The 14889-nt window shown below is 42.3% G+C and overlaps 1 protein-coding gene across 2 annotated transcripts in view; it reads right to left on the bottom strand.

The window, feature by feature from the left end:
* Positions 1-14889, bottom strand: part of LOC106604847 (insulin-degrading enzyme) — a 43990-nt gene that overhangs the window by 24519 nt on the left and 4582 nt on the right. For both annotated transcript variants that reach the window (XM_014199905.3, XM_014199914.3), the window contains exons 4-9: positions 13853-14022; positions 12493-12615; positions 2849-2961; positions 1133-1295; positions 866-958; positions 626-717 (exon numbers count right to left, since the gene is read on the bottom strand). In XM_014199905.3, coding sequence (XP_014055380.2) covers positions 626-717; positions 866-958; positions 1133-1295; positions 2849-2961; positions 12493-12615; positions 13853-14022 — 754 coding nt within the window. The remainder of the gene's footprint in view (positions 1-625; positions 718-865; positions 959-1132; positions 1296-2848; positions 2962-12492; positions 12616-13852; positions 14023-14889) is intronic.

The raw sequence follows: 14889 nt of genomic DNA, 5'->3' as shown, positions 1-14889 counted from the left end.
ACTCCTCAGTAAAAGGCACATGACAGCCTGCTTGGAGTTTGCCAAAAGGTACCTAAAGGACTCTCAGACCATGAGAAACAAGATTCTATAGTCTGATAAAACCTATATTGAACTCTTTGGCCATAAAGCCAAGCGTCACATCTGGAGAAAACCTGTCACCATCCCTACAGTGAAGCATGGTGGTGGCAGCATCATGCTGTGGGTATGTTTTTCAGCGGCAGGGACTGGGAGACTAGTCAGGATCGAGAGAAAGATGAATGGAGCAAAGTACAAAGAGATCCTTGATGAAAACCTGCTCCAGAACGCTCAGGACCTCAGACCGGGGCAAAGGTTCACCTTCCAACAGGACAACAACCCTAAGCACACAGCCAAGACAACGCAGAAGTGGCTTCGGTCTCTGAATGTCCTTGAGTGGCCCAGCCAGAGCTGTTTTTGCTTTGTCATTATGCGGTAGTGTGTGTAGATTGATAAGGGAATAAAAAAATATATACATTTTAGAATAAGGCTGTAACATACCAAATGTGGAAAAAGTAAAGGGATCTGAAAACTTTCTGAATGCACTGTATAGTGAGTTGACTGAGCTCAGACAGATTAGAAGTGAGTGGTACTACAGCGCAGTATTCACCTTGCACTCCTGGAAGACCCACTCCTGAGGCCCCTCAGTGCGCAGCTTCTGGATGTACTGGAACATGTGGAAGATGATGTCATCCACGTGCACTACAGAAACAAATGACACTTCAGCTTACAGGGTTGAAACAGAAACCACCACACGCAGACAAACACCTGTCTGACTTGAAGGTGTGGGCACATACACCCACGAACAAAATACACAAAACTAAACAATCCCTGAGATCCAAATGCTTACGGAGTCCCTCCTCTGTCAGGTCCACATTGATGATGAAAAACATGAAGCCTTTCGCTCCCTCTTTCTGGCCGCCGACCAGTGTGTTCACCCAGCCTGCACAAGAATAAAGGGCATAGCCACCGCTGTCAATTCAAATATAAACAATTCTACACATATACAGAATGTATTGTCAGTATAAACTCTTAATTTATTACAGTCCCAAATATTTCTACCATTCCATCAAGCCCTAAATCTTAACTAAGATTCAATCCCAGCCCTCTGGCCTACCTTTGGATTTGAGCTCGGACAGCAGGCTCCCTGGGCCCTCGTGGCCTATCAGGTGGCCCAGGTAGTGGCCTGGGTTGGACTTGTAGTACTTCTGCAGGTCTGGGATGGGGAACGTCACATACAAGTTCCTAATGTCCTTGATAGGCACCACTTTGTAGAATTGCTGTGTGTGTGGGGGGGGGGGGGGGGGGGGGATTTAGGAAGTAGATATTTTAATTGAGGCTATTAAAAGGATCTCAGTGGCACAACTATTCGATGGTAGTATGTACTACATTCTACCATACAGTGCATTCAGAGCGTATTCAGAGCCTCTGAATTTTTCCACTTTCTTACATTAGTCTTATTCTCAAAATGGATTGTTTTCCCCCCTCATTAACCTGCACACAATAACCCATAATGACAAAGCAAAAAAAGTTCAGAAATGATTGCAATTTTTTGTATTATATATTTTTTTAAATCAAGTTGTAGAAACATCTCAAGGATGATCAATGTAAACAGGATGCACCTGAGCTCAATTTCGAGTCTCATTGCAAAGAGTCTGAATACTTACGTAAATAAGATATGACTTTTATTTGTAATACATTTGCAAATATTTCTACAAACCTGTTTTCGCTTCATCATTATGGGGTATTGTGTGTAGATTGATGAGGGGAAAAAAACTATTTAATCCATTTTAGAATAATAAGGCTGTAGCGTAACAAAACGTGGAAAAGGTCAAGGGGTCTGAATAGATTTACAGGCCATTTAAGAAATTTACCAGACTCATATGCATTTGGGGTGTCCACCCACCGTGCTCAGAATGACAGAAATCATATTTAGATTATGGTAATGCTGCATAACAGCACATGCCACTCATGTAATGAAGCAGGCAACAAAGCCAAATATTCTAACATTTGCCAAAATGCAATTTGCTGGAACACACCATTCTCAACAGCGGACCTGATAGTGGTTCCATATATGACAGATGAAAATCTCTGTTCGAAAGAGGGGAAATCTAAAGATCCAAAAAACTGGATTGGTTGCTAATATGACTAGGATTGTGCCTTTGCCTTCTGGACAACGAAAGAAAGTTATGAAAACCATAACGGTTGGTCTATTATATAATTACTCCAGTCTATACAGAAATAAATAAAATCATTCAAAATACTTCACCAGAAAGCCAAATTAGCCAGAGGAATCAATGATCATTAGCTCCTTCCCCCCCAATTTTTTTCGAATGTTTCTAATCAAAAGCTCCTAAAGTGGTGGTGACGCGCTTCAATTTTACCAGCTGAGAAATAGAAATAGCAGCTCTTTTTAATCATGCACCAAAACTGTTAACACGTGACTGCATTAAGGATTGTTGCGCAATGAATGGGCTTATCAAAGCATGTTTTACTGCAGCAGCAACCAACTGAGGAATTTGAGAAATCCCGCTCAAAATCGTCGCTGCGCACGTGACAGCTGTTGATGAAGATACATGATGACTAACAAAAATACACAGGCCAATTTAATTCCACAAAATTATACAAATGAACCTATAGCCCGATAAGCATGACGGTCAAACGATTGGTATTTCTTTCCATCAATTAATTAAAAACATTCTGTAATGGAAATGTTGCTGTCCAGATCATTTTGGACAGCAACAGTTTTAATCGGCTTTACATTTGATGTATTCTTTGGCCAAAAGTCGGCTAACGGAAACTGTGGTGTGTGTGCGCAAACTAAGGAGCTCACCCTGAGGTGCTCCTCCTGGAAGGGGTGCTCAGGGAACTCTGGGATAGGTACATTCTTGTTCTCCACCTCTCCAAACAGCTTGACCACCATGGTGGTGAGCTCATCCAATGACTCTATAAACGAGAAAAAGGGGACAGATTAGTTTAATTTGTTAAAATACACAATCTTCCTGGGTTCAAACTCAAACCATTCAAAATACAAAATACTTAAAAGCACACGTGTTCGCTCTAACATTCTTGATACACTTCCTTTACTGTAGTTGTAATTCAGCATGTAATTACATGTAGATGAGGATGGACTGTTATCATCCTGTAAGTTCGTTCTGAATAATGTACAGCAACAGGGGAGGTCAATATTGCTTAGCAAAATGTGCTGCAAACCAGACACTGAACTGTGTAGCTGTGAAAGCCATTAATTATGAGGTCATACCATCATAAACCAGGCTGCCAAGTGCAGCCCATTTCATTTCGCTATAGAGAACATGGTGTCAGAAGATGCTAAATGTAAACTGGTAATGAATACAGCAGTGACACAGTCTACTGGATCCCCACTGGCTCATTGGAACATGGCTCATCTGTGGACAGAAGTGGAAAGTTGAGCACCAGGGTTATTGAGGAATCATTTACTGGGGCTGGTGGGGAGTATTTAAGGGGAAATAATAGAAAATGTGCATATTTCTCTTTCAAGATGATTCAACACGTACTAAACTCAGCAAAAAAAGAAATGTCCCTTTATCAGGACCCTGTTTTTCAAAGAATTCGAAAAAAATCCAAATAACTTCACAGATCTTCATTGTAAAGGGTTTAAACTGTTTCCCATGCTTGTTCAATGAACCATAAACAATTAATGAACACGCACTTGTGGAATAGTCGTTAAGACACTAACAGCTTACAGACGGTAAGCAATTAAGGTCACAGTTATGAAAACTTAGGACACTAAAGAGGCCTTTCTACTGACTCTGAAAAACACCAAAAGAAAGAAACCCAGGGTCCCTGCTCATCTGCGTGAACGTGCCTTAGGCATGCTGCAAGGAGGCATGAGGACTGCAGATGTGGCCAGGGCAATAAATTGCAATGTCCGTACTGTGAGACGCCTAAGACAGCGCTACAGGGAGACAGGATGGACAGCTCATCGTCCTCGCAGTGGCAGACCATGTGTAACACCTGCACAGGATCGGTACATCCGAACATCACACCTGCGGGACAGGTACAGGATGGCAACAACAACTGCCCGAGTTACACCAGGAACGCACAATCCTTCCATCAGTGCTTAGACTGTCCGCAATAGGCTGAGAGAGGCTGGACTGAGGGCTTGTAGGCCTGTTATAAGGCAGGTCCTCACCAGACATCACCGGCAACAACGTCGCCTATGGGCACAAACCCACTGTTGCTGGACCAGACATGACTGGCAAAAAGTGCTCTTCACTGATGAGTCGCGGTTGCGTCTCACCAGGGGTGATGGTCGGATTCACGTATATCGTCAAAGGAATGAGCGTTACACGGAGGCCTGTACTCTGGAGCGGGATCGATTTGGAGGTGGAGGGTCCGTCATGGTCTGGGGCGGTGTGTCACAGTATCATCGGACTGAGGTTGTTGTCATTGCAGGCAATCTCAACACTGTACGTTACAGGGAAGACATCCTCCTCCCTCATGTGGTACCCTTCCTGCAGGCTCGTCCTGACATGATCCTCCAGAATGACAATGCCACCAGCCATACTGCTCGTTCAGTGCGTGATTTCCTGCAAGACAGGAATGTCAGTGTTCTGCCATGGCCAGCGAAGAGCACGGATCTCAATCCCATTGAGCACGTCTGGGACCTGTTGGATCGGAGGGTGAGGGCTAGGGCCATTCCCCCCAGAAATGTCCAGGAACTTGCAGGTGCCTTGGTGGAAGAATGGGGTAACATCTCACAGCAAGAACTGGCAAATCTAGTATAGTCCATGAGGAGGAGATGCACTGCAGTACTTAATGCAGCTGGTGGCCACACCAGATACTGACTGTTACTTTTGACCCCCCTTTGTTCAGGGACATATTCCATTTCTGTTGAACTTGTTCAGTTTATGTCTCAGTTGTTGAATCTTATGTTCATACAACTATTCACAGATGTTAAGTTTTCTGAAAATAAACACAGTTGACAGTGAGAGGATGTTTCTTTTTTTGCTGAGTTTGGATACATGGGCTCCGATACAATTCAAGGAACGATAAGTTTGAAACGATTTGGGGAGATTCTGTTTGATTAAAAGATCGAATCAATACGATTAGATGCACTAAAACATGTTGCATAAACACATTCATTTTCCATTCTAAATTCAAATCTGCTGCTGATGGAGCTCATGAGCTGGGCCTCTCGGAGCTGGATCTGTCCGAGAGGACACACGCGTGTATAATTGATGTATATGGTGTACAGTTTCTTCAGAAAGTATTCATTACCCTTTACTTTGTCCACATTTTGTTGTGTTACAGCCTGGAAAATAGTTTGATTCACTTTTTTCTTCTCACTCATCTACACACAATACCCTATAATGACGAAGTGAAAACGTGTTGACATTTTCCCAATTTATTGAAAATAATCATTTACATAAGAACTCACACCCGAGTCAATACTTTGCACACCTGGATGGCACAATATTTGCACATTATTCAAGCTCTGTCTAGTTGGTGGTCGATAGCTAGATAGCCATTTCCATATCTTGCCATAGATTTTCAAGCCGATTTGTGTCAAAACTGTAACTAGGCACCTCAAGAACATTCGTGTCGTCTTGGCAAGCAACTCCAGCGTATATTCGGCCTCGTGTTTTAGGTTATTGTCCTGCTGAAAGGTGAATTCCTCTCCCAGTGTGTTAGAAAGCAGACAACCAGGCTTTCCTCTAGGACTTTGCCTGTGCTTAGTTCTATTCCGTTTTTTTTTATCCTAAAATATATACACTACCGTTCAAAAGTTTGGGGTCACTTAGAAATGTCCTTGTTTTTGAAAGAAATAACATCAAATTGATCAGAAATAATGTAGACATTGTTAATGTTGTAAATTACTTTTTGTAGCTGGAAACAGCAGATTTGTTATGGAATATCTACATAGGAGTACAGAGGCCCATTATCAGCAACCATCACTCGTGTTCCAATTGCATGTTGTGTTAGCTAACTGTTCTAATTAAAGAAGCAATAAAACTAGCCTTCTTCAGACTAGTTGAGCATCTTCATTTGATGAAGGCTATTCCATGTGAGAAATTGCCAAGAAACTAAAGATCTCATACAACGCAGTGTACTTCTCCCTTCACAGAACAGCGCAAACTGTTCTGAAAGGGGTCTGAATACTTTCCGAATGCATAACTACCAGCAAAACTACTGCTGATGGTTAACCTGAACAATCCAAATAAAATCTAATGTAAGCCCTGATCAGCATATAGCTTACCTATAGCCAGATGAGGGTTGTGTCTCCTGAGGTAGCCAAGGCTACTTATATTCCAGTAAAACACCATTTTCAACAGCACATTTGATCAAAATAAACTAGCAAACTACATGGTTGTAACTCAGCTAATAAAGCTTAATATTGTGCTAAACTAGAAAAGTCTCAGTAAGCAAAATCACACAGAAGTCTAAAATACACATTTTCCAAAGGCTGAAGTTAGGTTCTGAATTAAAGGTGAAAAGACAATTCATGGACTGATTGAATCAAATAAAGAACGGTCCTGACCAGAACAAATATGTTGATGATTGGTTCAGATTTGGTCGGGACCACAAATTATACAGTACCAGTCAAAAGTTTGGACACACCGACTCATTCCAGGGTTCTTCTTTCCTTTTTACAATTTTCTACATTGTAGAATAGACATCAAAACTATAAAACATATATGGAATCATGTATTAACCAAAAAATGTGTTAAACAAATCAAAATATATTTTATATTTGAGATTCTTCAAAGTAGCCACCCTTTGCATTGATAGCTTTGCACACTCTTGGCATTCAACCAGCTTCATGAGGTAGTCACTGGAATGCATTTCAATTGCCAGGTGTGCCTTGTTAAAAGTTCATTTGTGGAATTATTTCCCCTTCTTAATGCGTTTGAGCCAATCAGTTGTGTTGTGACAGGGTAGGGATGGTATACAGAAGATAGCCCTATTTGGTAAAAGACCAAGTCCAGAACAGCTTAAATAAGCATAAAGAAAACGACAGTCCATCATCACTTTAAGTCATAAAAAGGTCAGTCAATCCAGAAAATGTATTTAAGTGCAGTCGCAAAAACTATCAAGCGCTATGATGAAACGGCTCATGGGCACCGCCACAGGAAAGGAAGACCCAGAGTAACCTTTACTGCAGAGGATAAGTTCATTAGAGTTACCAGCCTCAGAAATTGCAGCCCAAATAAATGCTTCAGAGTTCAAGTAACAGACACATCTCAACATCAACTGTTCAGAGGAGACTACGTGAACCAGGCCTTCATGGTCAAATGCTGCAAAGAACCCACTACTAAAGGACACCAATAAGAAGACTTGCTTGGGCCAAGAAACACGAGCAATGAACATTAGACTGGTGGAAATCTGTCCTTTGGTCTGATGAGGCCAACATTTTTATTTTTTGTTCCAACCACCATGTCTGTGAGACGCAGAGTAGGTGAACGGATGATCTCCGCATGTGTGGTTCCCACAGTGAAGCATGGAGGAGGTGTGATGGTGTTTTGCTGGTGACACTGTCGGTGATTTATTTAGTATTCAAGGCACACTTAACCAGCATGGCTACCACTCAGGTTGCAGAAGGCTGGAAACCTTCCGGGAAATTTACCCGGAATTTCAACCCTCTGCATGCACAGCGCATTATTCCATCACGTGCAATGCACTCTTCCATCACATGTACAGCTGATTCTCAAGATCTTACACACTAATGAGATGCTATTGAGCCCACACTACTACACTGTCTGAGCCAAGGACTACATGCTTTCTGGTAAGTTTTGATTACAATACTGGGTGAATATATTTTGTATGACATACATGGTGTTTTGTTAACTAGTAAATTGTAGCCTACAGCAAAGTGTGTTTAAATCATTTCTAACTTGTTAACAATTTCTGATAGTTTTTGCTACCATGTGAGTTTTCGCTTGCTTGAGCCTGCTAACTGAGGAGTGTTAATTCACCTGTTTCCATACATTTTAAAACATTTATCTTACAAAGGAGTTGTTTAATCTAACTGCTTAACTATTTATCTGTACATGGAATTGTATGTTGTTTTTCTTACTAATTTTTTCCTAATCTTTACAGGAAAATGCCACGGGCACTATCTGATGTGTGGAGATATTTCACTGCAGCTAATGTAGAAAGAAAAGTTGTGTACATTTGCAAATACTGTGCCAAATCATATGTGAAGACCCAGAAACATCTGGCCAAGTGCATAAAGTTCTCTCAGCGCTCACAACAAGCAACTTCTGACCAAAGTTCCTCTACTTCTATTCAATTAAATTATGAATCAGACACCTTATCGATAGCAACAGCTCATGGTCCTCCTGGAATCAGATTATTATTTTTTTACTCAATGGAGGAAAGTAGTCAGAGAAATGCTGATGAACATCTTGCTGGAGCTGTGTATGCAACTGGTTCACCTCTGATGCTCCCAGGCAATGTGTATTGGAAGATATTTCTGAATGTTCTTTGCCCAGCATACACCCCTCCAACCAGACATGCTTTATCTACTCATTGGCTGGATGCAGAGTTCAAGTGAAGGTTAAGCAAATCATAGAGAAAGCAGACTGTATTGCAATCATCTCTGATGGGTGGTCAAATGTTTGTGGACAAGGAATAATTAACTACATCATTGCCACCCCTCAAACCAGTATTCTACAAGAGCACGGACACAAAGGACAACAGACACACCAGTCTACATTGCAGATGAGCTGAAGGCAGTCAATGACCTTGGACCACAGAAGGTATTTGCACTGGTGACAGACATTGCTGCAAACATGAAGGCTGCTTGGTCTAAAGTGGAGGAGTCCTACCCATTGGCTGTGCTGCTCATGCATCGAATCTGCTCCTCAAGGACGTCATGGCACTGAAAACAATGCATACTCTACAAGAGAGCCAATGAAATGGTTAGGTATGTGAAGGGTCATCAAGTTATAGCAGCAATCTACCTCACCAAGCAGTGAGAAGAATAAGAGCACCACATTGAAGCTGCCCAGCAACACCCGTTGGGGTAGTGTGGTCATCATGTTTGACAGTCTCCTGGAGGGTAGGAGTCTCTCCAAGAAATGGCCATATCACAGTCTGCCGATATGGACAGCGCCATCAAGAGGATCCTCCTGGATGATGTATTTTGGGAGAGAGTGGTAAGCAGCCTGAAACCTATAGCAGTAGCCATTGCACAGATTGAGGGAGACAATGCCATCCTGTCTGATGTTCAGACTCTGCTTGCAGATGTAAGATAAGAGATCTGTACTGCCCTGCCCACTTCACTGTCACTCCAAGCAGAGGAAACTGCAGTTCTGAAATACACCAAAAAGCGAAGACTTCAGCCTGAAGCCCATACACGCCGCATCGCACATGTTGGACCCCAAGTATGATGGCAAGAGCATCCTGTCTAGTACAGAGATCAACAAGGCCTATGGTGTCATCACTACCGTGTCTCATCACCTTGGCCTGGATGAGGGCAAGGTTCTTGGCAGTCTGGCGAAGTACACTACCAAGCAAGGGCTCTGGGATGGAGATGCAATATGGCAGTCGTGCCAACATACCTCATCAGCCACCTGGTGGAAGGGACTTTTTGGATTTGAGGCTCATCATCCCCCAAATCCCACCAACATCAGCCACCTCAAAGCGCAACTGGTCATTGTTTGGGAACACACACAAACCATAGCACGCAACAAGCTGACCAATACAAGGGTTGAAAAATTGGTGGCCATCCAGGCAAAATTTAGGCTTTTTGAGCCAATAAGCCATCCTCAAGGTTGGAAAGTGACAGTGAAGATGAGGCCTCAGTCTGATGTGCAAGAGGTGGACATTGAGGAAGTCCAGGGAGAAGACATGGAAGCCTGAGAGGAAGACAACCAAAGCTTTAGTTTCTAGACTATCATTTTACAGATGTATGTTGAAAACGTTTAAGGGACATGTGATGGATCATTGGGGATCATTCAATATTCCCTTTCTTTTGTTGTTCAGTGAAATCATCCCATGTGAAGAGTAAACTAATTTAAATACATTTCAAGTCGTAACTAAAGCAATTTTTTACTTCTATTGGATGTATTTAATCTATTGCAATTATGTCTACTTATGATAAGGTAAAAGGTTTAAGTTTGTCTCCATATGATATGGTAAATACATCCAATGCAAAAAACATCTACATTTAAATGGTATTAATATTAATTTGCAAATATTTCCATTAATTCCCATGGAAAGTTTCCACCTCTGAATATTCCCCAAAATGTGCAACCCTAGCTACCACAGCATTCTGCACCGACACGCCATCCCATCTGGTTTGCGCTTAGAGGGACTATCATTTGTTTTTCAACAGGACAATGACCCAACACACCTCCAGGCTAAGTAAGGCCTATTTGACCAAGAAGGAGAGTGATGGAGTGCTGCCTCAGATGACCTGGCATCCACAATCACCCAACCTCAAACCAATTGAGATGGTTTGGGATAAGTTGGACGCAGAGTGAAGGAAAAGCAGCCAACAAGTGCTCAGCATATGTGAGAACTCCTTCAAGACTGTTGGAAAAGCATTCCAGTTAAAGCTGGTTGAGAGAATTCCAAGAGTGTGCAAAGCTGTCAAGGCAAAGGGTGGCTACTTTGAAGAAAATAAAATACATTTTGATTTGTTTAACACTTCTTTTGGTTACTACATGATTCCCTATGTGTTACTTCAGTTGTGATGTCTTCACTATTATTCTACAATGTAGAAAACAGTAAAAATAAAGAAAAACCCTTGAATGAGTAGGTTTGTGCAAACTTTTGACTGGTACTGTATGTCCGAGAACATAGAAATCAAGGCTGGGCCAGACCAAATTTATCCATGTGTTAGGCCCATCCATCATTTATAAAACAGGCATTGACTTGATTAGTCCGGATTCCTGTGACTAATCAATTTGGCCATTTAAGCTCAATATCAGCTACAAAACTTTATCAGGAGTTATCCTGAGCCTATTTGCAATATGTTTAAACAGCAGGAAATGCATACGTTTTTTTCTTTTTTGCTATGATCAGCTCATCAACAACTGATGGATACAAACTTGAAACTACTCATCATGACAATTTAGCCCATGGGGTGAAACTCCTGGACAGCAGTAGTGAGTAGCCTGATTATCCATTCCATATTGTCCATTTTACTTTTTAGGATAGGTTTGTTAACATTAACATGTCAGCATAATTTTTATTTGATTGGGCACCATTTAGGTTAGGCTATTTAATTGGAGAAACGTGCATGATCTAAAAAGTGTCCGTCTCATTACATTGTCATACATTTTATATCCAGCCTGTAGGCTACAGAAAAGGTCACATACCCTTTCTACCATATAGCCTACTATACCTGCTACATTATTTATGTTAGATCATTTTTGGGACGGAACGTTGGAGGTGCGCTGGAAATGGACCAGCAAAATATTTTGCTTCCCTGCACTGCTTATCACAGGGCGGCATCAGCGCTCACCTAAAAAGCCCATATGCCACTGGTTGAGAGAAATGGTCATTGTTTTTGGGCAGAATTATATGAGGTTTGATGTGTTGTTGGGGGTGCTGTATTGGTCAGATTAGCTCAAAAAATGCTGCCCTCTTCAATCTGCCACCATAGGGGGCTGCCTAATACTGCCTAATGAGCGAGCCGGCATTGCCCGATTTAGCAGACCAATAGGCTTCTGCAGCAGCTCTGGGAAGAAAATAAATCTCAAAATTAGTGCACTGGGCCTTTACTACTCCTGTATTAGTAGACTGATACAGCCAATGGCAGCACGGGGAGAAATGTCATCCCCCCCCAGACCAGAATTCCCAGCACCCCCACCCCTAAACATCTTCCTGCGGCTATGGCGCAAGCCAATTAACAAACATTTGAATCCTGAAGGTGACAATGCAGATGTGCCAGATCAAGAATGGGCCTACCCCTCATTTGTCAGCATGCCTGGGGTTGTTAGGCATACAAAATAAATTGTAGATCTATGACTTTCAACATAATTACATGCTTAGTTCGACACTGAATGAGAGGACGCCGTTGTCACATAATATAAAAAGGTAATTTCAGGACGTAGAAAGAATGTAATTTGAGCAACAATAAAGTTAACTGGCGATTCCTAACGTTTTAATCAATTTACTGACCGATGCATGCTACATTTGGATTGGTTTGGGGTCCAACAGACCAGTGTGTATTCGTGAATCGTTACATCCCTACGAAATAACTGCAACTGTAAAGGACTATTCCAGTCTAGGAGACGGGGGATGGGAGGGGGGGGACGACTGCGCAAACAGATGACTGCAGGACTTGACTTGAGTGTTATGTGGGCTCAGTTCCAGATTGTTACAGAAGAGGAGTGTTCAGAAAAAGCACTTCCTACTTGATCTTAGATCTGTACAGCTGACAGGTTATTTCATCTGCCCCGTAACCAGTCTAAGATCACTGATCCAAGCAGCAACGCTCTCTTACAGATGTGGACGTTTGCACATACGACACTCACTTACCTCTCCCCAGCACACACAGTCCCATGAGGTTGGAGGAGTAGTAGGTGGAGTGGAATTTCAGGAGCTCCTGGCGGATGTCGATCCCATCCTTGGATGGCCTAGTCTCCAGAGTTAACTTGTTACCTGAAAAATCAACCAGATATAATACATAACCAGCTAGTCAACAAAATGCACATCAGCAAGGAATGTGTTTGTAATATACAGTGCAGTGAGTGCTTGACCTTATTGGACAAACAAATATAAATCTGGATCATATGATGCGTTGGAGGAAAAACAACTGTCACAGATCCAAAATAGTCACCATCAAAGACTTCATGAAACAGTATACAGTGGGAAGGAGAATACATCCACTTATAAAAAGGGCAACAAGCTTGTTCCAAGAAAACCAATGTGTGAACAAAATGAATCCCCACAGTGATGCGATTACAATTCTGATTAAGGCCACCAGTGACAGACTGACCACTTTTGTCCTCTATGGGCTAGCGCTTTGCTAATTAGCCTACACAACCAGAGCCTAAACCTAGCCCTTTCTCTGTGGCAGGCTAGCTGGTGGGCATTTCCCTCTACTAAAACAAATACCAGAGACACACCACATTTAGAACATCTGGAGAGATGTAAATAGTTCAAAAGGGAAGTTCAACACTTTATAACCTAATTATTAATTATCGCCAGACCCATAATGTCTACATCTGAATATTAACGTGTGGTTAAGTGTCCCTTTAAGCATTTCTAAGAATGTTATGTTTTTGTGGAGGATGTCTCCCAACACTCGTTCATTAATGAGTGTTCCGGCCGAGCTGATCCTGTTTCTATTATTAGACGAAAATCAAGCTTATATAACTAAACGCTGCCACCAGCTGGCTCTCCTGGGCTGGGAGTCCAATCGCAAGAGAACACAATTAAGGAGGAGAGAATGAGTCAGCACATTCCAAAACGAAAGGCTGAGAAGGATTTAGGGGTTTTATACGCCATGTTCATAACGGCACACTGTAGCAAAATGTTTTGTAACAGAAAAGGAAACTGAAGTACTGGTAGTTCCTCCTGTTTCAGTCCATTGTCTTCCGCAGGGCACTACGCTTTTTTTTTTAACAAGTCAAAAAATGTATGCGCACACAAAGAAATTTAGGAGCACAATGAACAATATTTGGGTAATAAAGCTAGAATCATGCATTTTTCTGGGCATACTGGTGCTCCCAAATTAAAATTCCAGGTCGCACAGAAAAATATTAAGCTCATATGCGAGTAAAATGGTCGCACTGTAGAGCCCTGTTCTGTTTGGCGCCTAATGAACATGACTGTGGATACATGCTGGGTTATGTTGAATCCGTCTATAGTACGCGAGGTGACATGGGGTTTTTACCGGTCCCAAATTTGCTGAATGGGTGGTTGGGGTTGCCAGTGGCCTTCTCCAGCTGGAACAGCCTCCAGGCATCATTCATCAGGTTCTTCTCGTGCTCCGAGTCCACAGCGTTCACCTCACGGTCCTTACAGCTCTCGTCAAACAACGGGCACAAGAAGAACTGAGCAAACCTAGACACACAAAGGACAAGACATTCCTTTAACGAGTTAACATACATAGGCAAAAACAGCAGATTAGGCTACCTAGATAAAAAAATTTAAAAAAAGGGCTGTTGGATGATTTTGGTTTTTAAATTAACTTGAGTGTCCTGGTGAAGGCCTACAGGAACATCAGTGAGGATTAAGCAAATGGTGGGTTAGGGGTGTGTGCCATTTCTTTTTCCAGGCCAGTGGTTAATAACTGCAGTAACATGTGGAAAAGTCCACGTTCTCAATTCAGATGTGTACTTTTCTCAACTGTAGGCTGTTCGTCAGCAGACTCAATAGACTGCAGTGACATTTCACAGATCTGTATGCAAAGCTATTTGAATGGCCCTAAGGACGAGCAACTGCCATGCAAAACAAAACCACCGCAATTAAGTGAACTGGCGAAAGTAAATGCCCTCTGCAGCTAGGCAGCTACAGACTGTCAACATAGCTGGAAGATACAGAAATCTGAGATGTCATAAGCAAGCTCTATATTCAAGTGGCCCTGGCCTATACACCTGTAATTACTATTCAGGTAGCCCTATACACCCATTATCAACCACCCTCCTTCGATTGGAACACTATTTAACTAGACAAGTCAGTTAAAAACAAATTATTATTTACAATAACGGCCAAACCCGGACGCTGGGCCAATTGTGCGCCGCCCTATGGGACCCCCAATCATGGCCGGTTGTGATACAGCCTGGAATCGAACCAGGGTGTCTGTAGTGACACCTCTAGCACTGCCTTAGACCGCTGCGCCACTCGGGAGTCCCAAAACTGTATGAAGGTTGATGATATGGATTTCAAAATGGCTTCCAAAAACCAGGTCACAGATTCCAGTGTAACATT

This window comes from Salmo salar, chromosome 01, assembly GCF_965601325.2.
Source record: "Salmo salar chromosome 01, fSalSal1, whole genome shotgun sequence".
Lineage (NCBI taxonomy): Eukaryota > Metazoa > Chordata > Actinopteri > Salmoniformes > Salmonidae > Salmo > Salmo salar.
The sequence above is the reverse complement of the archived record's forward strand: the minus strand, read 5'-3'. Positions and strand labels throughout refer to the sequence as shown.